The 23,494-nt window shown below is 37.5% G+C and overlaps 1 protein-coding gene across 1 annotated transcript in view; it reads right to left on the minus strand.

The window, feature by feature from the left end:
* Nucleotides 1-1,563: 1,563 nt before the first annotated feature.
* LOC141900572 (phospholipid-transporting ATPase ABCA1-like) overlaps nucleotides 1,564-23,494 on the minus strand; it is a 31,225-nt gene continuing 9,294 nt past the window's right edge. The window contains exons 10-49 of the mRNA XM_074787529.1: nucleotides 23,179-23,318; nucleotides 22,949-23,065; nucleotides 22,658-22,861; nucleotides 22,388-22,481; nucleotides 22,192-22,309; nucleotides 21,681-21,857; nucleotides 20,892-21,114; nucleotides 20,078-20,299; nucleotides 19,635-19,839; nucleotides 19,348-19,458; nucleotides 19,085-19,262; nucleotides 18,877-19,008; nucleotides 18,199-18,476; nucleotides 17,791-18,017; nucleotides 17,674-17,710; nucleotides 17,346-17,575; nucleotides 16,980-17,058; nucleotides 16,596-16,715; nucleotides 15,931-16,085; nucleotides 15,628-15,770; nucleotides 15,444-15,545; nucleotides 15,103-15,360; nucleotides 14,822-15,017; nucleotides 14,525-14,694; nucleotides 14,099-14,276; nucleotides 13,786-13,901; nucleotides 13,485-13,632; nucleotides 13,234-13,357; nucleotides 12,869-12,998; nucleotides 12,328-12,451; nucleotides 12,064-12,239; nucleotides 11,813-11,954; nucleotides 11,592-11,726; nucleotides 11,401-11,504; nucleotides 11,231-11,323; nucleotides 10,728-10,971; nucleotides 10,527-10,617; nucleotides 9,142-9,222; nucleotides 6,487-6,576; nucleotides 1,564-5,854 (exon numbers count right to left, since the gene is read on the minus strand). Of these exons, the coding sequence (XP_074643630.1) occupies nucleotides 5,571-5,854; nucleotides 6,487-6,576; nucleotides 9,142-9,222; nucleotides 10,527-10,617; nucleotides 10,728-10,971; nucleotides 11,231-11,323; nucleotides 11,401-11,504; nucleotides 11,592-11,726; nucleotides 11,813-11,954; nucleotides 12,064-12,239; nucleotides 12,328-12,451; nucleotides 12,869-12,998; nucleotides 13,234-13,357; nucleotides 13,485-13,632; nucleotides 13,786-13,901; nucleotides 14,099-14,276; nucleotides 14,525-14,694; nucleotides 14,822-15,017; nucleotides 15,103-15,360; nucleotides 15,444-15,545; nucleotides 15,628-15,770; nucleotides 15,931-16,085; nucleotides 16,596-16,715; nucleotides 16,980-17,058; nucleotides 17,346-17,575; nucleotides 17,674-17,710; nucleotides 17,791-18,017; nucleotides 18,199-18,476; nucleotides 18,877-19,008; nucleotides 19,085-19,262; nucleotides 19,348-19,458; nucleotides 19,635-19,839; nucleotides 20,078-20,299; nucleotides 20,892-21,114; nucleotides 21,681-21,857; nucleotides 22,192-22,309; nucleotides 22,388-22,481; nucleotides 22,658-22,861; nucleotides 22,949-23,065; nucleotides 23,179-23,318 (6,176 nt within the window). The 3' untranslated portion in view covers nucleotides 1,564-5,570. The remainder of the gene's footprint in view (nucleotides 5,855-6,486; nucleotides 6,577-9,141; nucleotides 9,223-10,526; nucleotides 10,618-10,727; nucleotides 10,972-11,230; nucleotides 11,324-11,400; nucleotides 11,505-11,591; nucleotides 11,727-11,812; nucleotides 11,955-12,063; nucleotides 12,240-12,327; nucleotides 12,452-12,868; nucleotides 12,999-13,233; nucleotides 13,358-13,484; nucleotides 13,633-13,785; nucleotides 13,902-14,098; nucleotides 14,277-14,524; nucleotides 14,695-14,821; nucleotides 15,018-15,102; nucleotides 15,361-15,443; nucleotides 15,546-15,627; nucleotides 15,771-15,930; nucleotides 16,086-16,595; nucleotides 16,716-16,979; nucleotides 17,059-17,345; nucleotides 17,576-17,673; nucleotides 17,711-17,790; nucleotides 18,018-18,198; nucleotides 18,477-18,876; nucleotides 19,009-19,084; nucleotides 19,263-19,347; nucleotides 19,459-19,634; nucleotides 19,840-20,077; nucleotides 20,300-20,891; nucleotides 21,115-21,680; nucleotides 21,858-22,191; nucleotides 22,310-22,387; nucleotides 22,482-22,657; nucleotides 22,862-22,948; nucleotides 23,066-23,178; nucleotides 23,319-23,494) is intronic.

A 23,494-nucleotide genomic window follows, 5' to 3' on the forward strand; every position in this document is an offset into this window, starting at 1 on the left:
GCCAATCAATTCAAACGGCAAGTGTTAGGCGAGTTTTAGTATTTGCGTATTCGATGTTTGGTAAGACAATAAAATCGGAATTTATTTCCGAAAAACGTCATCAGGCCAGGTATTGGTGCATGTGAACGTTGTTAGCAAACTGTAGATGTAAGAATGGATTTCGCTGCTGCCTCAATGCATCCCCAGTGACCCTAATGGATCTGCGTCATCAGATGTGGTTGGTTTTAACACCTCCAACTTGTGGCTCAGCAATATTATCAATTTCCGCAACCACCATATATCTCGGTCGGTGTGTATAGTGAAATATTTTCCATATGGCGTGACAAATGTGACCAACAGATCGCCCGATGAATTATTCAAGGGGTGCGGTGATAATCTAACCGCGAGACCGCCTGAAAATCCATTGTTGGCCAGGGAGGTACAGGTTTCCCTTGCACCCCAGTCAGGTATAGGTGATGACCCCAGAATTACGCGTTACAGTGTTTTTACTGCTCGCTTTGTTAGTTGTAGAGAGAATACCACTTTTTTCGACGGCTCTCGTACGAAGTCGCTGAGAATTGTACGTGATCACCTCGCGTAGAATACCGCGTAACCACAAGTTTGTAAAAGCATCTGTGCAACACACTGGAGATTACACAACCGCATTAAATAATTCGGTATCATTTTTTTTTCAATTTGTTAACCAGATTTCATCGTATCTGTTATTCGCCGAACGTGGTTAGTATATGGATATGTATCGGTTTTTTTCTAATGGCAACCACTGCCTCTCAGCGAAAAGTACCATTCAATTCGCCAACGCATCAATTGAAAACATGCAATTCCCTTGAATAAATATATAAACACCGTGTGCCATATGAATATCAAAATTCTCTCTAATAAGAACATTTCAGTGCAAAAATCGTTTTTGATCAAGGTCGAAGCGTAGTTCCATTCCATTGTCATCGCGCCCGGAATAAATCACATTGAAATCGGATATATACTTTGAAATCGGATGTATCATATATACTTTGGAAAATGAATGTGGCATCGGAAGTAGCGGCAAGGTTAACCAATTAACTGATTACAACCTTTAATTCGAACATTATTTCAAAGTAGCCGTGTCTTATATTAGAGATATTAGTCCAAAATATGGTTTCAGTCTACGCAAAATATCATGATTCGATGACAATAGAATCCATTTCCAGATGACTTCGTTTTCTATTCTAACAACTGATGAGAGTTTCAACGAGTAGGTTTTATTCTAGTCTATTAGAATTACTTAAGTGTCTTCAGAAGTCGAGATTGTGACAGATAACCGATATACGAGCGCAACTATACCGCGCGACACACCGGGCCATGTTGCAATTATTATACTTTTCTTTCTTCACGATTTGTCCAAATATGGTCTGTCGTAGACGAAACCCTTCCCAGAAAATCAGTTGATGCTATACTCTGGGCGGTGTCTACAAATTTGCGTGAATGAACGAGTAGCCGTGAACAACAATGCTTCCATAGTACACGATTCCGACAAATCGGAAGAACTCGCAAGAAGACAAAACATTTTTTTTATTTTCAAAAGGCAACGAGTTTAATATACCGAAAATAGCATCTATAAAAATACAATAAAATATACAATGAAACTTGAATATATGAACGATGATGATTTCAAAAACAACTATGTCTAGACACTTTTGGCAACCCCGTCGTTTCCTTTGCCTTAGTCAAACAATGGACTCAAAGTCGTCACAATGATTAATCTCCATAAAAGAATCTTATTACTCGTTACACTTATTTTCTAGAATACACACAAGTATATAATATTGAGATTTGAACCGGCATCAATTTTCTAACCATTTCACACAGATACTAATTAGTCCCAATATCGACAAAATATACAGCATGGATCGATATGTATGTGTATATGACCCTGTATTTTATATACATGATAAATTAATTAGGGATAGTGGTGCTGTTCATTGATACTGGATCCATACTTTATATTGAGTGTCTGTGATGTAACTTCGGATATAGCAAGGTTCATTAACAGAATATTACTTAATTAAACAATGAATAACTCCACATCATTATTCATAGAAACATAGACCTATATAAATATATACAAACAACCATATACAAGTGAAAAACTTGTGCGTATTCAAAATATCAAACCGTTAAAAATATACAAGTATAAGTGAGCAGTGTGCAAAAATAGTCCACCAATCAAAAACCGTTGAATTTACATAATCACTATATAGTAACATAAGCCGCGATCACACGAGCAAATTTGGCCCGGAACAAATGTTCGCACGGGTGCCAAATGGGGCTCGACCAAAAACGTCGGACCAGGCCCGAGCCTAATTTTAGCACCAGGCAAATGATTGCACGGGCCACACCTGGCCCGAGCCTGATCGGTGCCAATTTGGCCCGGACCAAATCTCCGTGTGATCGCGGCTATAAACATGCCCGATAGGCACCGGAGATCCGAACCATCATTTCGATATAAGCGGTGGGTGGCGCGCTGGCCGAGTCAATTCTCTTTCATTTTCTCTCACAAGTCTGCACTTATACAAAAAGTTTTTTTCTTTAAGAAAAGTTTCGTTTCTATTAAACATCGTCTCAACGACACCGAGTAATCAATCGTCTGCGGAAAACATTTTATGTACATAATGTTTTTGTCTCATTTGTCGATCACGACAGCCGGAAACTGGCCGGACTATCCAACAGTGCTATATTCTGTTAATCATCTTGACACTCCACCAGCACAGATAGTAGGCACACCCTTATATTGTATGGTGGTTGAATCGGGCCATACTCAAAGTTTTTTCTAATACGGCTAGACGCATTCTAACGAAGCAAACGAGACCAAAGTTTTTTTCATACAAGGTTTTTTTATGTGAGAAAACAGAAAAACTTGGGTCTGTGTATTCTTCAAAAATCAAACCCCCTGATTCGCTCCCGGCAGGTGTGGTGCGTTCGTAAGGGACACCAAATCAAAAAGTCAAACGAAATCTACCAATCAAATAAATAACAGGGCCAATCCCTATTCTAAGATTTAAAAAAACTTCTTCATCTTGTATCTAGCCGTAGAGAACATTCTTTTAGTACGCCCAGAATCAGCTACCGCATCCTTGTAATTACAGATTTGTCCAACCACACAACAACTTGTTCAATAAAGTAAGATAAAGTCTCATCTAGGATAATAATTACCGCATAACTTGAATACATTTCAGGCAAATGTTCAAATAAAAAAAAACGTTTGTAAAATTTTCTATAATTCAATCGATATGTTTGTCGGCTGATATAAAGCTGCTTTTATAAAAAGCGACCAATATCAAAACGTCAATGTCAGCCAAACCGCGTCCAATTCAGAATATTCCGAACACGGTCGAAACCGCGTGAATAAACAAAAACAAATTGCAATTCACGTTTCAAAATGAATCATCGCACGATCCTCATCAACCACTAGCGCGACACGTAATTCCGCAATAATACCCGATGAGGCTTCATATTTTCTGCGCAAATAAATTCATTTTCTAAGAATAAATCGTCGACGAGACCGCCATTAAGCGCGTCGTATCTCGGGAGTATTTTTTCGCGCATTCTTTCCGTCGGAGAGCTGCACCGCCGACGCCGCATCGCGTTCACCTGCGCTTTATATACGAATTCAACGTACCAATATTTGATGGTTTTCATCGGAAAACAGAGCACAAGATCATCAAGCCGGGTCCCCAGCTAACAATATTCACGAATGAATAATTTACGAATGAATTCCCTCATGAATATTGATAATATCCTATGGTAATCGACGCCAATTTGCACGTTGCAAAAATGTTATTAGCTAATTCATCAAGAGCATATTTCCCGCACGACAAATCTATCAATTATTGATGCCAAATAATGAGGGCCTCATCATCATCGCATTTTTCGGGCACCAAAATATCATCCGTATTTTAGCAATCGAAAGTTCGAACATACCCGTGCACAGCGTCGTTCGCGGTGAAGAAAAGTTGACAACTTTGTGCATATGTATATACTCGATGTTTAAAAATGTGTCCAAGTGAATAAATACATGCTTGTTATAAATGTAGAGACGAGCCCATGGTAAAAAAAAATAGCAAAATCTATATTATTTTCAATTATCCACTTATTACATAAACAAAATCGAAGAGACTACATCAGTCATTTTCATATTCTCATACCGGTATAGAATCTGTCAAAGGGAGAGATTACGTAAATATCATATATTTTCGTTTAAAAAAAGTGAATGACCCAAAAGTCCGCGGTGAAAGTTCAGTAAAAACAGTAAGGGGGCTATCAATAGTTGATGTATGCGCGTATGTATGAGTATGACTCAACCACACCCAGCAAGAAAGTACGATGATTTAAGTCCGAAAGCTGATTAATTTGCTCAGTTCGGTAGCTTCCATTTACATGTAAAACTCGTTCAAATTATTTCGCGCACGACACGGCCATACATTTCTATGGTTACGCGTATGTACACCGACACCGCCATCGTTGTCGTCGTTAAGTATAAGCCGACTAGCGCGCAAGATCATCATTCAAAATATCATTATGAAATTTCCGACGCGTATTTTCACCGTGTGTACGTTAGTGCGGGTAGGATCTAACAGCACGTAAGAAGTGTGAATCTATATTAGTGAGTTTCTTAATCAACAGGCGGTTTCGGTGACAATAAGCTCTAACGACGTCATTGTAGACAAGTAGATCATCAACCAAACTGATCACACATGTATAGAAGATCATTGAGTATAATCTAACAAGTCATGAGAGCATAAAATGTAGTCAGTAATGTCGTAGTAACACAGTAACACTAGATACTAGATGAGATGCAAGATTCTTAAATTCTCACATTTTTTTTCACATTGCCATTTTCCGCTGAAAAAACCAGGATTTTTCACATTTTTTCATGCCAAGAAATGTTCACGTTTTTTTTTCACATTTTTCACGTACATCTCATCCTTGAAAAGTCCTGTGTACAAATTCATTCAATCATTGAAATCTCTTGACGTTCTGGTAAAACGTAGAGGCTAGGTTTACAAAATCTCACGACAAAACTTGATTGTGTGAAAGCAAAGATAATGGTCATGACATTCATCGCTAATTTTATCTGAGCGCTCAAGCTATATTCAATTTTCTTTTGCCATAATCATAATGAAGTATCATCCAATTTCATCTTTTCAACGTTAACTAGACTTTCGCTGGTACGTCAATATCAACGATGTAAACCCACATGAATGCGTACAATAATAACAATTCAACCTAAAAAACTGGATCCAGCCATGACTAAGTAACCGGGTATGATTCTATTTTTTTCAAAATATCTTCTTTCAATTCATGATATCCATACGAGGACTGGTAAATATATATGTACATATAACAGTGACATAAAGATGTCCAAAATACAATAATAGGTGACATAATAGATATGTTGTTCAAAAATAATAAGTTAACATGTTTTCTTTTTTCGAGAGATTGCACTGATACGCTATCGTTCTATCACTAAGTCATTCGCATTATTTTCAGCTTGAGTACAGGAAAGATCTTTTACACACGAGGAATGATTTCGGCGACTAACAATTAGAATCGCCGGCTTCAATGGGCGTTATTCCGCGATCGGTAGGATGCTGCCTAGTCTCAACAGCAGGAAAGTTAGAGTTGTCAGCCGGTCCATTATCGGAAGTAACTAATGACGGATAATCGCTTAACTGTCGTCCCGCTAACCCTTGATCATCCGGTTCATTTGTCATTTGACTTCGCGTGCTCCCTTGTCGTATTAGATTCAGCGTGCTACCTGTTGTGCTTTCCGCATCGTCCTCAAACTGGAAGTTCTGCAAATGACCGTTCCACGGTTCACCTGAATCATAGAAAACAATTATCTTAAAAATTAAGCCTGTGGCTTCAAGAGCGAAATGCATTAACCATAGAATCTATAAAAATCGTTGCCATAAATCCTAAATGACTATGTTCTAGTAACCAGTCCCTGTTACAGGGTCCCTACAGATCAGTCATTCCTGGATATCAGGGCCCGGTTTCATAGACTGGTATTATTATTAACCCAGGGGCTTACTCAATTCAATTTCAATTGAGTTAACTCCCAGGTTAAAGATAATACCAGTCTATAAAACTGGCTCCAGGAGTTTTCAAGGAGTTTTAAAAGAATAAGTTTCAAATTTCGAGGAAGTGTCAGCATCGCAATCATATCCCAATTAAAGAGTTGACTCCTCTTGAATCGGTATGGTTTATCTCAGTTAACCTGTAAAGTTCTATTCTTATCCAATCAGCGACGAGTACTGCGGCGTCACATGACTTTTAGACTCGGCGATGACCTGAGTGCTCTTGAGGTTGTGAGACAAACTAATCGGCAAACGGCGGTGACGTGCAAACTACTGCTGTTCTTACGACGATCTGATTGAGTTTTGAGTCAACCTGAGCTTGGCTTAATACCGAATATTAAAAGGAAATCTGAACCATAATTAGCAGACGCACCTGAATAATAGTTATCCGAATTGCTGTTGGTTGCTTTTACCGAAGGTTCATGATTCGTCATTGTCGTTCGCATCTTTTTGCCCTTTATCCCTGGAAAAGGAAAGATTATAAATTGCTTCAATGCTCGCATTAAGAACAGTCTATATATAGCCAATCTTCAAACAGATTTAATACCATTTTTTGACTTAAGGGAAACGACTCTTCAATTGGGTAAAGAATTGTCCACACTCATGGATGCTAAATCTAAACTACCATCAAACAAGTTGTTTGAAGATTACTTTATGTTAACAGTTAAAATTAACACCATCAAACTTTTCATATCTACAGCTGCGATAACACAAGCATTTTCGGCCTGTGCCTAATTAGGGCCGGAACAACTGTTAACACAGCAAATTTAGCCCAAACAAAATCGTCAGACCCAAGCCAAGTTTTAGCAAAGGCCAAAATATTGCGTGTGAATTGCAACTCGTTCCGGAAGTGCCTCACTTCACTTTTTTATGCATTTTACAGTATCGAGTGAGTGGTTTGCATGTGAACGCACTTTTTATTTAAGCATGGGCCAAATTTGACTAGGGCCTTAACCATGCTACTTTTGCCCGGGCCAAATAATCTCCGTGTGATCGCGGCTTATAACAGTGTTAACTCTTTATTAACCCTGAGCAACCTTCCCTTTCTTCCACACCAGAAGTTACTACTGGTAATCTGATTTCAATTTGCAACATGGGAAATTTTTTGATTCAATAATTTGATCGTGTCGCATTACAAAAAACAAGTGCAGGAAAATACGATGCGATAGAAAAAAAAAACACATGCCATTTTCATTAGAAATAAACTAAATTCACGAAGATTTAAATTCAACGTTTTCCCCCGACATTCGAAAAAACGCATATTCCGGCGTTTCGCTTAAATACCACGCGAACCGACTGCATTTCATCAAATCAGTGAACTGCCAGCAGACACATAATGTGAACGGTAGCCACCCTGACAGTCATTAAAATGGCTGTTATCCCCGTAGTTGCGTCTAATGATATTCTACGACGGTTATTTGCGGTGGTTTATGTGGCCTGTTAAATCATTAACAACAATCTATCTAGACTCTCTCTCTCTCTCTTTATTTTGACGATATGGCTATGAATGGATATGGCAACCGTATAAGCATATCGTCGGCTCAGTGAGTTCCCCGAGATAGCCAGAAGCCGCTGCGTTACGTACACGTTCAAAATCAGACGTTAACTGATAATGCGTTCGGGGGGGGGGGAAGAAAAAAGTGAAATTATCGTATCGTCGTATTAAGACCGATTGAATGATTGATATCATCTGACGAAACGAATTTTCAATGATAAAAAAGATCTGAGGGAGTCCCGCTAGAGTTGATTACTAGAAATCTGATAGCTAACCGAATGCATATTTAACGACGAATGGGGCTCGAGACGTTGTACGTACGAGCCGATAATGATTTGAATTCGAGTGCAAAGAGAAGATAATGGCAGCAGATATCGACTATTTTCTGTAACTCGAATTAAAATACTCAAGAACTGAGATTTTTGTAGCCGGCTAGAAGAAACCGCGCAGTTTTGAAGTATTTGATGAATAATACCGATATCTTTATATAGGAATTTCATAACAGAATTACGTATCTAATTTTTAAATCAATGATGATAATGAAAGAAAGACTGTTTTTCTCTAACATCTCAAGTTTCAGGTTCTGACTTAAGCCCAGCACACACAGCAACGCGAAAAACGTTTTGTTTTTCATGCTTCTATGTTTCTATGATACCAAATGCAAACAGTGCGTATGCATGGCGCTAGAGAAACACTCTGAAAACAACTGCCAGCTCCATTCAAAAGTTTGAACAAATTCGCATTCGATTTCATTCGATTCGCTTATAAATAAATTGCCATTTTGATCATAGTCAAGTTTAATCTATACATTATGTATTTCCATATATAAGAAAACTGTCTCAGGAAAGTGGGATCAAATCCTGATACTGTTAACTTTCAAGAATGATTTCGAAATTGTTCATTTTGGTTTCCAGAGATTGAACCAAGTTCTTCAAATACCCCATTTGCACATGTTTCTTGTTCGTGTAAATTTACCATGGTTAATGCTTGGAAACATGTTTCTGTTTCCTGTTTCCATGTTTCTCTCTCTATGCTGAGCGCGTAGGGCTTATTAGCTACCATAAATAGAATATTTCCCAAAACCAACATATCTCGCTGAATTTAGTGTAACAAAACTTAATGAGATTTTAGATGTTTTGCTTGTGAGGTTGTGTTTAGAATGAGTATGACAGTCAGTTAGATGGGTTGGTTCTGGGTAAATTCTTGTAAAATTCTTCAAATATTTATTTCAGGTTAGGGTTGGGTCTTGATTAATTTTTCACATTCGAGGATAATCCATGATTTTTTTTTAACCAAAAATTTGACAAAAAGTTATTGCTATTATTTTTCTAGACACTTGATTAAGGATTAATGACAAATCAACAAAGGTTTAATTAAAAAATTGTTTAACAAATAAAAAGAAAACCAATACAGGGATGAATTTTAGATTAAGTAAGAAAAAGAGATAAGAAATAAGAGAAATTTCAATCAAAGATATGAATGAGGACAAATCACCGAGAAAGATCAACGTTTTTCGACATATCTGAGACTTACATCCATTTTCTGGCTTTTTCGATTTTGCAACCATATCGAAACATCCGTTCAGATGTGCTACACGATTATTTACTAGTGAAACTACAACAGTGAAGAAAGATTTGAGCATACAGCTTCATACGATATAAACCGTGTACCGCATGTAGAAACAGTACAATGACTTGCAAATGATGATGGTCGCAAATTATCTTTCTCTGTAGTTCCTGGTTAAATTTACGTTAAGTGTTGGGAATGAAGCCCATCAAAAGTAGTTTCAAGTACATTTTTTATGTACCTACATCACAAAGGACGCTGATAATCTAAATTTAGAGGAAGTCTGTACATAGCCTATGGCCTTGTTTATGATATATGATAAAACAGACAGATTGCCAATTTTTTATTAAAAACATCTTGTACACCTGTTGTACTGTATTTGAAATTTGTCTAAGATTTGCCACGGCATAATTCATTCCAAATCATAATATGCATATTTTGATTCGTTCTTTCTGATACTAGAAACGCCAATTCCATGAGGACTAACTAATTGGAATTTTTGGGATCCCAAGTTACAAGTTGTCTACACAATTTAATGTCTACATAATGATTAGCATCCTGGTGAGTGCAAGCAGTGAACTTTCTTTACGTATATAAAGAATTCTCTGTCATACGGAAGATTTAAGAAAAAAATATGCGTGAATGAATACATAAGAAGCAATAGAACATTATTTGTACATGTAGAATATTGCTACACCTCTTAACACAGAATACATGTATATTTATGGTTTAGCAGCTCATATACAAATTATCAATCAATTGTGTTCAGTGTGATTTTCTACGCACAAAATCATAAAGGTTCTATAGTCTGATTATGAAAATACTGATATTAGTTTACTGTGTTCACGAAATACACATGTACGTTTACATTTATTAGTAGTACACGTATTCATAGCTTTTCGAAAGTACATCTTACATATCTTACCGGTGAAGAAAATCGAAAATGTACGATCGGTGATGTATGATTGGAAATAGAAACCGGGCCAAGATGAACGACTTAACGCTACAACCGTAATACTAATAATAAGCACATCTTCCGTAAAGGAATTCAAACCTGCCAGCTTCACGAGACTCAATCCCCAAGTACAAGCCTGTGCTGTAGTAATAAACCAGGTCAACAACTATAGTTTGGGCTTTCACTTTGCCCAAATCTCATGATACAGTCAGGTTTGAATACTTGCAAGTAAGGATGAATATTATTCAATAGGACTCTCCCTACCAACCATTGACAACCAATCAATAGAAATTGATAAACAGTGCAGGTCACTGACAGAATATATATAGCCATACCCGATGATCATCTCTACTTAGTCTTATGAATGTGATTGGATTAATGTTTAAAGACGACGTACCTTTTTTGCGAGATTTTGACAATTGCGTCGTCATTTCATTGAATTCTTCGTCAAGCATATCGCTTTGTTGCTTTGCAAATCCTATGAACACCTATCAGATAGATATAAACAATTTCAAAATTTGGTAAAAAAGGCACACAAATCATCGAATATGCAAAATCTTGTATCGTATAGTGGACCTTGATTTCTTATTCTACAAACCTGATCCAGAGTTGTTTGGCTCACGCTATAGTCTTCGATGTGAAGATTTTTGCGATTCCGTTCGATGGCGCCAAATATGTAGCTCAACGATATATTCGCCGCTGGTAAATGGTACTGTAACATGTTATGGTGTTCTTCTTTCAAAACGGCCGTTGGAAATCTGTCTTCCATGTACGTGATCACTGGTTCAAGAGTAGGTGAATGTCCAGCTAGACGTAGGCTGATTGTGTAGCCATCGCCAAACCTAGAAAATGAACGATTTTTAAAATGTACATGAATCGAAGAACCTAGAAATCGGCTCAACTCCATCGTTTGAAGGAAAAATCCTACGAGTAAAATAAAACTAGGCCCTGCACTTTATCTATTTGAAAGTTTTGACTCGGCCACACAAAAAAGTAAATAGTTAGATACAATGCTTTTTCAATCTCTTCCTGATTCTGAGGTTAGATGATTAGATTGACAACATGTATAGTGGAATGGAACTTATGAAGCCTATGTCTTACTTGTTTTTCAGATGCTGTGTGCTTCCTATGCACTTGAAATTACCATTAACCATTATCGCAAGTCTATTGCAAAGTGCTTCACATTCTTCCATACTAAAAAACGGTTTCAAAAAGTCATTTCCGAATCTATAAAATATGCTAACAAATCACTCAGAATGATTGAAAAATACCTGTGGGACGTAAGGATAACAGAGCGTCCCTCTTTCACCATTTTGATGATGCAATTCCACAAGAATCGTCTCGCTTTCGGATCCATCCCAGTAGTCGGTTCATCCTTGAATGAAATGAATCAAGACATAAACATATAGATTTTGAAATGATAAACTCAACGAAATCAAATGATTTATCATAAACAATTTACCAAGAAAACAATAGCCGGGTTTCCTATAAGGGCAATAGCTGTAGAAAGTTTCCTTTTGTTTCCACCTGAATAATCTCCAGCCAATTTATCAGCGTACTGCGTTAGTCCCATCCTTTCAATTGCCCATTTTACCACCTACAACATAGTTTACACACACTTAATGACTGCCAAGTAACTGCAGTAAGTTGTATCCAAAAGATAATACCAGATAAGTTTTGTACCTTAGCACAGTCAGTTTCAGGCACACCTCGAAGGCAGGCATAGAAATAGAGATGTTGTCGTCCAGTCAGTAACGGAAACAATGCATCAAACTGAGGACAATATCCAAGATTACGATGTACTTGGTTGAGATCGGAAAGTATACTGAAATGATATGATGTATCAAGCTAAGTTTATTTTGTTCTAAAACCAACCTAAAGCATTTCAGCCCATTCTTAACAAGCTCCTGAGGTGAATTGTCATGTCCTCCTACCTGTGTCCTTGGACACTGGCATCACCACCAGTAACTGGAAGATCACCAGTTAACATTTTAAAAGTGGTCGTTTTGCCAGCACCGTTGATACCCAATAGACCAAAACATTGGCCCTTGGGGACACCCAAACACAGTCTATCCACTGCCGTGTGCTTGCCTTTTCGTGTTGAATATACCTAAAAGAGGACAAAATCATGAGCACAAAACATTTTGATCGAAATCACTGAGCAGAATTAATTCAATAATCAAAATAACTTTGTATACCTTTGTTAGATTATCTAGAACCATGACATCATCTTTTGCTTCACCAGATAGAACTCTCTGTCGTTCTTTGGCAACATCATCGTCTTCATTAGGAATAATGTCACCACGAGACTGTCGCGTTTTTCTATTTGAAAATTTTAATTGAATGACTAATATTTAAATTCAATGGTTTTTCTCATAGTATTTCGCTATCAAGATTGATATTAGTTGCACAGCCAAGGCTTGGATGTAAGACTTGACATAACTTATTTTGTTCAATAGCCAATCTCCCAATTAGGACCATCTTAGTCCATTTTCAACTCAAGTCATGACTGCAACTGTGCAGCTGAATGAATCTTTAAACCAAAAAATACATGTAAGATTCGATTCGAAGACTGTAATGTACGTTTTGATCTACATATACATTACATTCTTGTAAAATTCTTCGATTCTATGTAATTTCTACATTTCTACATAAAATTCTTTGAAGGCTTATACCACTTGAGCCTTTAAGAATTTGAAATAAGTTACTGGTATTAATTAGTATGCGAGTCCATCATACCTTTTGAAACAGTAGCAATTGTGTTCAATCATTAATGTGATCACGAAGAAAACAACTCCTTGAAGGAATAAACAAAACATGTTCTTGCCAACTTCATCCCACTCAAACTGGTTCACAAAACTTTCTTCACCTAGAAGAATATGATGAAAAATCATGAGAAATATGATGAAAAATCATGAGACTTGAAGGATCTGATCTCCTAAAGATAAGACCTCAATTTCATTCCAAAGCCAATTCAGAGTATTCTTATAACTCAGACCCATTTGGGGATTTCAATCACACATCTGCAACCAGGTCCATAGCTCTAGCCCCACTTTATCCAAATAAAGAGTTTATATATCAAAGTTTGACTACAGCTTCCTTACCGAATCGAGCGAGTGTATCAGAGAAAACTTGATTACGAGCCATGTCAACTAGTCCTCGACCAAGACAATACTGAGGTAAGACCAGGAATACTTTCTTCAGTATATCATTTATCCTAGTCAGCCCCTGAAATAGAATCGTAAAATATCTCTTCATTGTGCCTTTCGTTTTTAATGCATATGCATGCTTTTATACCATTACTTTTAGCTATGATTCCTGATTATTCATGCATGTGTATGCTACATGAACTGACCTTATCATCCCAGAAAAGTTCGAGAATGAACGTCGATAGAGTAGATGTTATACCGAGGAACAGGTTCAGACATGATAAAGACACGAATGCCGTACTGGGAATGTTAAATATGAAACTCGTCGGGTACATCATCGCAATACAGGCCCAGCTGAAATATATAGCACATACGACAATTTGATTCGGATCATTCTCCATAGTTTAAAGTACAAGTTCTATTTACACCATATTCACTATGATTAAGCTACAATAAGAAGTACACCCCACCACATTTTCATACATTCTCAGATTTTCAATCACTTACCCATAAAGAATAAGTAAACAGATCAAAACAGGAGCATTAGCAGGCGATACGTATGCTTTATTTTGAAATCCAACGAAAATGATGACACAGATGAACGCTGGGACAAGATAGTTTACCTGGAAAAAGTGAATGTAGTATAAACGTACCATTTTTCAGCTACATCCTAGAGGTGATGAATTGCAGAGAAAACTAGTATCAACTTAAAGAGTGGAATTGATATCAATTAGTACAACCAAAAACCAAAGAAAATTGAATTCATATTTAGTTAGTATTACCGGTAGACATACTTTCATGTTTCTTTTACAACACTTACGATATCCCAGGTATATGTAGCCACCCAGTAGACATAGCGATTCACTCCGCTGACAAACTGAAGATGTTTCGAATTCGAAACGCGTTCATCGATGAGGAACATAACGAAACTCGCCGGCACGAACGCCATGGCGAAGATTACGCAAATAGATATCAGAAAATCAATCACAGTAGACATTCTGAAAGAAAAAAAAAATCAGTTCAAATCCACATTCAAGAAGCAAGTGAAACTAGTACATAGAAAATATGTTCTTTTTACTCTCATTTCAAAAACCTTTCCTTTATTTTGCCTTTAAGAGGTTTTCAATGTCTTTCTTTGAAGTGAACTTACTAGCAGCCACTTATTTATCATGACTCCAATTTTTTTATACATGCTTATGTAGATGGTAAATATGTATTAATTGCACAAGATTGAATGATGACTTACTCAGCCTCGAATGATAGTTGATACTCGGTGTAGTTCATGGGATGATTCACAGCCGTTATTCCAAATTTATTCGGATCACTGGTGTTCGGCAACAAAGCACGTAACATTGCGTTGTTCATTATATTCATGTACGCCACCGAAGCCACATAACCTTTATTGTTGAACCAAATCTGAATTGAAGATGATGAAGTATTTTCCAGATGAAAATTACATACGAATAGTGTATGCACACATGAAAACTGAGCTTTAGAAGTTTTGCGTGAAAAATTTATTTTCATTTGTTAAATGATAACAAACCTTGGCAATATCTCGGACTTCAAGTCCTTCGATAACTTCATCAACCATATCCCAGACGTTATCATCACTTTCTGAACGGTTCATAACGCTTTTACCGCCATTGGCTGCGGTAGAAATGCGCTTCAAACGATCGTACAGCGTACTACTATTCAGCTTGACGATGTCATTAAATTCCCCGAACGATACACCACCAAACCTGAACCAAAGTAAATAGAAATATAAGTCGTCGGTTATTTCTTCGTTATCAACCACGAAGTGATTTCATATCAACGACCACATACCGTTTGCCACGAAATAGAGCATTAGTTTTCACCAACCAATCGGATATGTTTCGACCGGTCATGTTGTACATGTAGTCGCCAGTTGGCATAAGTCTTTTCGGGGCTTCAGGTCCCCCAGCTCCCGCTGGACACTGCGGGAATCCAGTTTCGCAAGAACATTCTGGTGATTCAACTGTTTCATTAAGACTGTGCATGATTCGTCCATCACTCCATTTCGTAGTCTTGTACTGGTTTTTGTTTTGTAGACAGGTGTAACCACTGTAACGAAAACATTATAATGAAAACATATAGGATTGATCAAAGGTTTGGAATTGCTTTGTCTACAGAACTTTTAACGGTACCTTAGTTGGCCAGCTGGTTCAGTGCATCGAGTGCCAATTCCATTAAATGATAAAAGAGATTTCTGATACGCCTCTGTCCTCCAATAGCCTGGATGGTCGTTACTGTAAAGTTAAACAAATTTGTTTCAAATTTTGTGTCCGACAACTACTTCTGATAACAAGTATTCCTTTTTACTCAGTGTACCTGAAAAACATATTAAGATGGTCAACTTTGGTTTGGGTCTGCATGTGCCAGGGGTGAATTTCCATCGGAGGCAACTCAGAGAATGGAGGTACAATCTGAGCAAATATCATAGCCAGCAAAACGAAGAAAGCAGGTAAAATGATCTGAAAACAACGACAAAATCAATGTAAATAAAAATTGTTCTGGACCCAGTTCCCCGAAGATTAGAGTAAGATAAAACTCAAGAGAATTTAGATTTGTTCTTGCTGAAATATCTCGATTCAGAATAGCTAACGGTAGTTGATTTTCGATCGTTTAATTTACCTCAGCCACAAATCCTTTCTTGCTGCGACGAGTATGGTGGAATCTTTTCAAAAACAGAGCTCTAAACTGACGTCCGAGCAACTGATATCCGCTTACTTTCGTCGTTCCTTCGCCATGGCAGTCTTCGTTCTCAATCGATAAAGACGTGACAGAATCTGGGGGTATCAATGGTAAACCTTTTTAAACCAACATAAATGGTGCAGATTTTGCGGCATTAAAAGACAAATAAGAGATTATCTAGTGCGAAAAAACTTAATATAAATGTGCATCATACAGAAAAACTTATGTGTAGGAAACGCGTTAAAAAAATTATCGACACATATCACACATCAGCACAACAAATGGTACCTTTATTCTTTCCATTTGTGTTATCTTTTAGTTTATTTGCTGAGGGAAACAAATATTAACCACATCAGTATGACCACAATATCGTTTAATCATTCATATTGAATCATTCACAGGTTGACTGAGCAATTTATTATAATCGATATTTCAATACAAGATAACCGTGATCATTAAGATGTTTTGACTGCATATAGCATACTACATAATGTTCTGACTACTTTTTAATTTTATAACTGCGTATCTTGGTATTGTGATTTGTATTATTCATTTACCAGGATATTGCCTCAAATCTAATTATAGTTCATTATAATAATTCTTACCAGTATCCTCTTCGTCTAACAATTGCAAGTTTTTCTCACTGCCGAATCGCATGCCTTGAATGCGCCCTAAAACCCGACTACGGAAACTTCGCCTCGTTACGGGTTGAGGGAACTTTCCACCTGAAAAAAATTTCAAACATGCTGGACAAATGAAACAGTTTCATCTCAATCTCCAAATATGTCAAGCAATCATGTTATATAGAAATGCAGATTGTGTGACGTAGGGGGTCGCATGGTTTTTTGTAGAGGGCATTATGTGCCTATTCGAGTGAAATAAAAGCTATGTGTTTAAATCGGATTCGATCGTTTATTTGGTAAGGGTTTAATCCACTCGATACTCGATACCAAAACAAAAGAGAGAGGAGACCATCAAAAAATAAATACCATCAGTCAGATTTTCAACAAATTCTTGTTTATCATCATCCATTCCAACTTCCACCTCGTCAGCTACTTTCAGGAATACCTAGTTTTAGATGCAGTAATGTTAAGGTGGAAATGCTTCAAAATTCAATAAGGGAACAGAAAACCAGAAAATTCTGATCTTTGAAGTTAAGACACAATTTCAGTTTGATGCTGAAGTGAACTTTAGTTACATTTAGTAAATCTATTCGGTCTGAGTATGGTAAAAAGAAGTCTTGTTTGAAATGAGTTCTACTAGCATTGTAGAAATGAGTAACGTATATATCAGTTTTTGTATAAAGCAGCAAAGATCGACCACACGCGCCCTATCAATTCATTTAAATTCTTTACCTCTTCAAGTGTTGTGTCGGAAATTCCATAGCTCGATAATCCCAGAACATCGAGATTGTCGTCGAGATCCTGAAACAACTGTTCGAAAGCGGACGTCGACTGGCCGTCGTCGGGCAACTGATAACACAATTCCATTCCGTGATTCTCGACGATCTGTGCTTGCGGGACGTAGCGTTTGATGAACGAAGTGATATTAACATCGTCCTCGACCGATCCTTCAGCTCTGTTATCTGAATGTTATAACGCACGTATTTCAAGTCCTTTCTAACAAACTGATATTCAACAACTAATGGAGAGAAAATAAGGATTCAATTTCTATGATTTTTACCTGGTTTCACGTCATCGATGTCACCTCCAGTTTCAAACTGAAAAGTATAAAATACAGTTTTGAGGCTCAAAAACCTAAAGGTACCAGTATATGTACGTAAGTGCTATATTGAAATACCTTCACATCAGAGACTGTACGATCGCTACGAGCACTCATCGGTCGCGTCGGGTCGGAATTGTAGAATTCATTCTTAACCAAGGTCAAATAATATCCATTGCCGTACTGTCCCTTCAGGAACAAACTCGATCCGCAACAGCATAATTTACCCTGAGATATGATAGCGATTCTGTCACCGAGTATATCTGCTTCGTCCATGTGATGGGTTGACAGGATGATTGTACGACCTGTAAACGAAAGGATACGCTGTGAAGAAGCTTGAGGAAATTTCTTAAAACCTAAGCGAAGATGACTTTATTAAGAAGTTCAGATAAACATCAGGATTACCACGGTAAGTTATAACTAATTTCGAAAACTGGGCCACTGCCCATCATAATCATAGAATACCAAATATTTTATGGTACTCACCTTTACGATATTTCAGTAAGAGATCCCATATTGTACGTCGTGCATAAGGATCAACTCCAGCCGTTGGCTCATCCAGGATAACGCATTTTGATCCAGCAACAAACGCTATCGCCACCGACAGTTTTCTTTTCATTCCACCAGAAAGCGTTCTACTTTGAGCGTTCTTTTTATGGGGTAATCCGATATCTTTAATCATCTGTTCCCTTTCTTCGTTTAGCTTTTCGTTCTTTCCCTCTTTCAAACGCGCGTAGAACCATAAGTGTTCATCTACGGTCAAGCTACGAATATACCGTACATCAGAAACATTACTATCTAGGTCAAGGAAAGCGTTATTGCCTTCAGTTCATTTTAATTCTAAATTTATGTTAAAATGTTCTCAAGCGTGAGTACCATACCGGGTATTAGTAATAACCCTTAAAGCACTATAGCACTATACCCACTATACAATGCACTGAGGTGAAACATTCAAATAATGAATAATAACAATCAAAGTTATCCCTAGGGATAACTCCTACATCTGGGTAACAACCACCATAGTGACAATGAGAAACCATGGTTGTAACTGGTAGATTTCAAAATATTTTGCTTCCATATCTATGAAACCCAGTCCAAAACTTCAGGAAAAGAATTTGTCAGCACTAAATGGGTTAAGAGGCTAAGAACCTATTTTTCACTCACAAATCAAATAAGACATTGTACTGAGGACACATCCCTAGGCTTCTACGAATATCAGACATCTCATGGCGAATATCTTTTCCGTAGATCATTGCCGTACCACTCGTAGGCGGAAACAACCCTGTCAGTATTGACCTAAAAATTTACAAAATACAGATCAAGACTAATTCATCGTCAATGATTGATTGCACATCGCCGGTCTTTAACCTACATAGTAGTTGTCTTGCCAGCGCCGTTATGACCGAGGAAAGAGGTGATTTGGTCTTCGTAGAAGTTTATGGTTAAACCATCCACGGCTGTTTTCTTTCCTCTCGAGTAAACTTTCTTCAGGTTTCGGATAGACAATCCAACTGGAAAATTACTCGGCTCTGACTCAAATTTATCCGGATCTGAAATTCAAAATAAAGGATTCATATATTTCTGCTTTTAATTTTTTTCTTGTATTTTTCTTCATTTCATTGATTTCAATAGTACCTCGCGCTCGATTTCCAAGTTCCAAAGAACTATCATCATTACTACTAGTAAACCCGCACCAGTAAGTTTTGGTAAATGGGAAATACCATGGTCTAGGCAATCCATATTGCCCTGGAAGTTGAAACCAAGAAAAACATGAGCTAATAACAGACAGGTTAAATATTTGAGGAAAACCGATTTTCATGAAGTACATGATCTTACAGTACTGACAAAAGAAATCCAGTTTTCCATGACAAAATCATAATATTTAGACCTATGTAAGTCCTGTGCAATTAACTCATACGGACCTGGAATGACATTTTCTAAATACCACGTCAGAAAACCATAGATAAACGCGTCGATTAACATCATCAAAATTGTCGTTCCGAAGTTGAACGTATCGTCCAGTATCGTACTGGAAGCGATATTACTCCACTGTACACCGACGCCTTGCTGTTCGTAATTCGCGATATAATTTGCACCGATTCCAAACGCGACGTTCGACAGAAGACACTGCAATATAATATCGAAAGATATCATAGTAATAATCTTTAGAAGTACAGTAGAGTCCGCCCAAATCAGATCCGATCAAATGTTTTTAGAAGTATTTTTTGTGAAACTAAATATGAAATACATAACATCCAACTCTCGGATATCACTCAAGTCGGACACATTTTAACGGTCCAACAGATCCGACTTGATCCATCTATTGTAGTATCAATCTCATCAGAAATGAACATATTGAACTCACTGCTGAAGCCTTTTGACCACCAGTCATTTGTTCCTCGAATCTCTGGATCATCGGGTACGGCAAATAAAAGCAGAAGAATATGATGCCGCCGCATGCCGCGGCGATGTTCGCCTTGGAAAATAATGTACTGATGAGGAAACACTGCATAATCGTCGCTATCGTGAACGCCGTCATGAATAAGAATAAAACACCGCTGTTCGTGTGGCGTATGACCTTTCCAAACTGTAACAATATTGAAATCATCTATCATTATCACAGTGAAGCAGTGTGGGTGAGTAGTTAGAGCATTCGAATTTGGGATACCACGGTAATTCAAACCCTGTATGGTAACATAGTATCCCCAGGTGACATGCTTATCCTCATCACTTTTTTCTACCCAAGAGCAAATAGGTACCTGGCCTGATGGATGACTCCTGATAACCCCTGACAGCTAGTGTCAACAGCTAGTACCGGGTATTAGCTTGGATCTTACTTCTTCCCCTGGAGAGATGACAGATACATGAACTGACATAATAAACTGGGGGTAATTGTACCAATGTATAAGTGTACCTGACTGAATTCTTTGTTGATGTATAATGATACGGTTTTTCATTGATTGAGAATTAAAAACCCTTAATCTTGGTAATGATACAATCAAAATACAATATGAAACAGATGTAAAATTTACTCATTTCACTCACTGATAAAGAGCCAAGAACTAAGAGCTTTAATAATGGCACTGCGATATGGGAAACTGAGTTATCTTAAATGATTATTGTTCCTGAAGACTGTAATAAAACATGGTTGAAATAATTATCGCAAGCATAATACGTACTTTGAGAACAGCAATGAGTATGACGACCGAAATCATCATCATCAAGAAACACGTGATGAACCACGCAACCCAGTGAACCGCGTTATCTAAACCCATCATTTTCATCACCTCCTTCAAACGTTTTTCTTTCTCGTAAACGATACCTTTAATGATCATCGCCACCGTGTATATCCACGCCAGTATCATGAACAGTGGAAAACTACTGGATATAGCTCGGATGAACCTGCGAATAGATTTTTAAAATTCCAAGCATGATGTCGAATATGTTGTGCAGTTTTTTAAAAATGAATGTTGTATTGAAGGCACACCCTTCAACAGTGCAACAAGCGCCGGTGTAGGATTTCATTATCTAGGGCAATCCTCTAGCTGAAGATAACCCCCATCAGCTAGGATAATGAATTGGTAAGATTTGTCTATTGTAAAATTAATAACAGGAAAGCTATCACAGCAATGCCAGTATAGCTAAGGCCAAAGGGGCTTTTTAACCATTTTTCGAAGCAGCATTAGTCTACTAACCCTGCAATAACGAGAATGTATATACATATAAAGAATGTGAGACTTTCTTGTATTGAGTGTTTAATTAGAATGTGACCCGATAATTAAATCAGTGTGTGATAATCCCTGTTTCCTTTATATTTTAGATTTCGCAGGAGGTATTTTCTGAAATTTTTTACAAGCACTTGGATAAACTACCACTGCTTCGTATGGACCTTACAAACTCAGTTTCATTGGAGTGAAAAGTCCGTCCAAACTCGCTTTTGATTCTATCAGAAAAAAAAAAACACTTACTCATCAAAGAGGTAACACGGATATGGGAATTGTTGCATGACTATACCGGTCGTATCTTCTACATCAGTGTGTGTTTTGATGATCGCGTGTTCGATCATGTCTTGTAGATAGCCGAATCCAAACGAGAGATATTTCATATCGGTAGCCGGCCGCCGCCGTGGTCCCGGTGACCATGATCTACAACCAAACAAGCAATTCAGTTATTCTGTTCACTTTTCGAGATACTAACCCTTTCAGTGCCGACTAATACCCGAAAGTGCTGGAGATAATTTGAATATTTTCGAAAGATTCCACCCCAGTGTTACTAATATATCACCATGTTTGACAGGTACTGCCATCTTTTGACATCGATAATAACTAATTACTAATAAGCAAATCAATGGTAAACTCAATACACAGCAATATGGTGTACTATCAAAGTCAAACACCGATGCATACACCGCACTACGGTGTAGATACACTGAAAGGGCCAAACGAAGATTTTTCTGAGGAAGTCTGGCTCTATGCATACCTATCGATTACTTTGAATCTCTTCGTGCTGTCAACTTTGTCAGAATCCATCCGGATCTTATATCTGACATTTGACGGTACAGTATTGTTATCGGTTCCGGACAAATCGAATACCAACCCTGCAATAGAAAGACATACATACAGAATTAGACAATTTGTCGATCAAAAAAATACAAGAAAGTCATAAATTTACGTACCTCCCCACAAAGTCAGATTTTCCATGTATTTTAAACCATCGATGACAAGAGTGTCTTCATCAGCTTTCGGTTCAAATTTATTCACTTCGAAACACTGAAAATTGACAACAATAAATTATATTATTCAAGAACATCTTGAAACATAGGCATCAGAGTCATCAACTGGTCTTTTAATAGGCCATAGAACCAACAGAATTCTCTCGAATATATCAATAGAACCAGAAAAGTGATTGATGACGAAGATATTTCTATTCTATTCTAATCAATTACCTTTAACAAATTGTAAACTTGAAGCATAAATCTATCTGTGTACTCCAGCGACGTTCTCCAGTCATATCTGCCTTTAATACGTGGTCCATTATACAACCATTGGCTGTAGGTGTTACAAACTCGCATGACTCTCTTAGTTACGCGATTTTGACTGAAGGTTCGTCCATTCATCTGTTTACCCTCTTTACAATACGCCAATAACGTCTAAATTGTAAATCACATTTCGAAAAACGTAAATCAAGAAAAATCATTTCAAATGATAATAATCAAATATCAGCTTTTGTTGCTTACCCTTGCTTCGTCCACATTTTTGTTTTCACTGAAGTATTTATACAATTTCGGCGAGTAGTCCAACCAATCTTTTGCTAAAGTACGTATTCTCGCAATTTCTTGGAAGGTAAAGTTTGCCTTAAGGTGTATAAAAGATCAACAGTTCAGACGCGACGATGTTAATTCAAGAGAGTCTTCTCATAACTTGAAAGAAGTTCGCATTACGAAAAACTTCGAATACATCTTCTTACCTTTTCAACGATTTGCCTGGTAGCTGGAGTATCAGGGGTGTACGGTATCCTACCAAGTACGAATGGCTTCAGTTGTCTCCAAAGCAGACGAGTGCTTCTCTGAGCTTCCAAAGCCTCTTGCAAATCATGACACGTGAAATCTGTAACCAATATGAATCGAATTAATTGCAGGGCTCATTCACTGACACTTACTACAGCAAACCTCACCTTTGGACATGGCCAACCCAGACTTATTGAGCAACTTGGAGAAAAATGAAATCATTTTGTGACTTCTGAATGTCTTCTTAACTTGGACTTCACTTATCTCGTACCAAGT

The sequence above is a fragment of the Tubulanus polymorphus genome, chromosome 2 (genome assembly GCF_964204645.1).
Source record: "Tubulanus polymorphus chromosome 2, tnTubPoly1.2, whole genome shotgun sequence".
Lineage (NCBI taxonomy): Eukaryota > Metazoa > Nemertea > Palaeonemertea > Tubulaniformes > Tubulanidae > Tubulanus > Tubulanus polymorphus.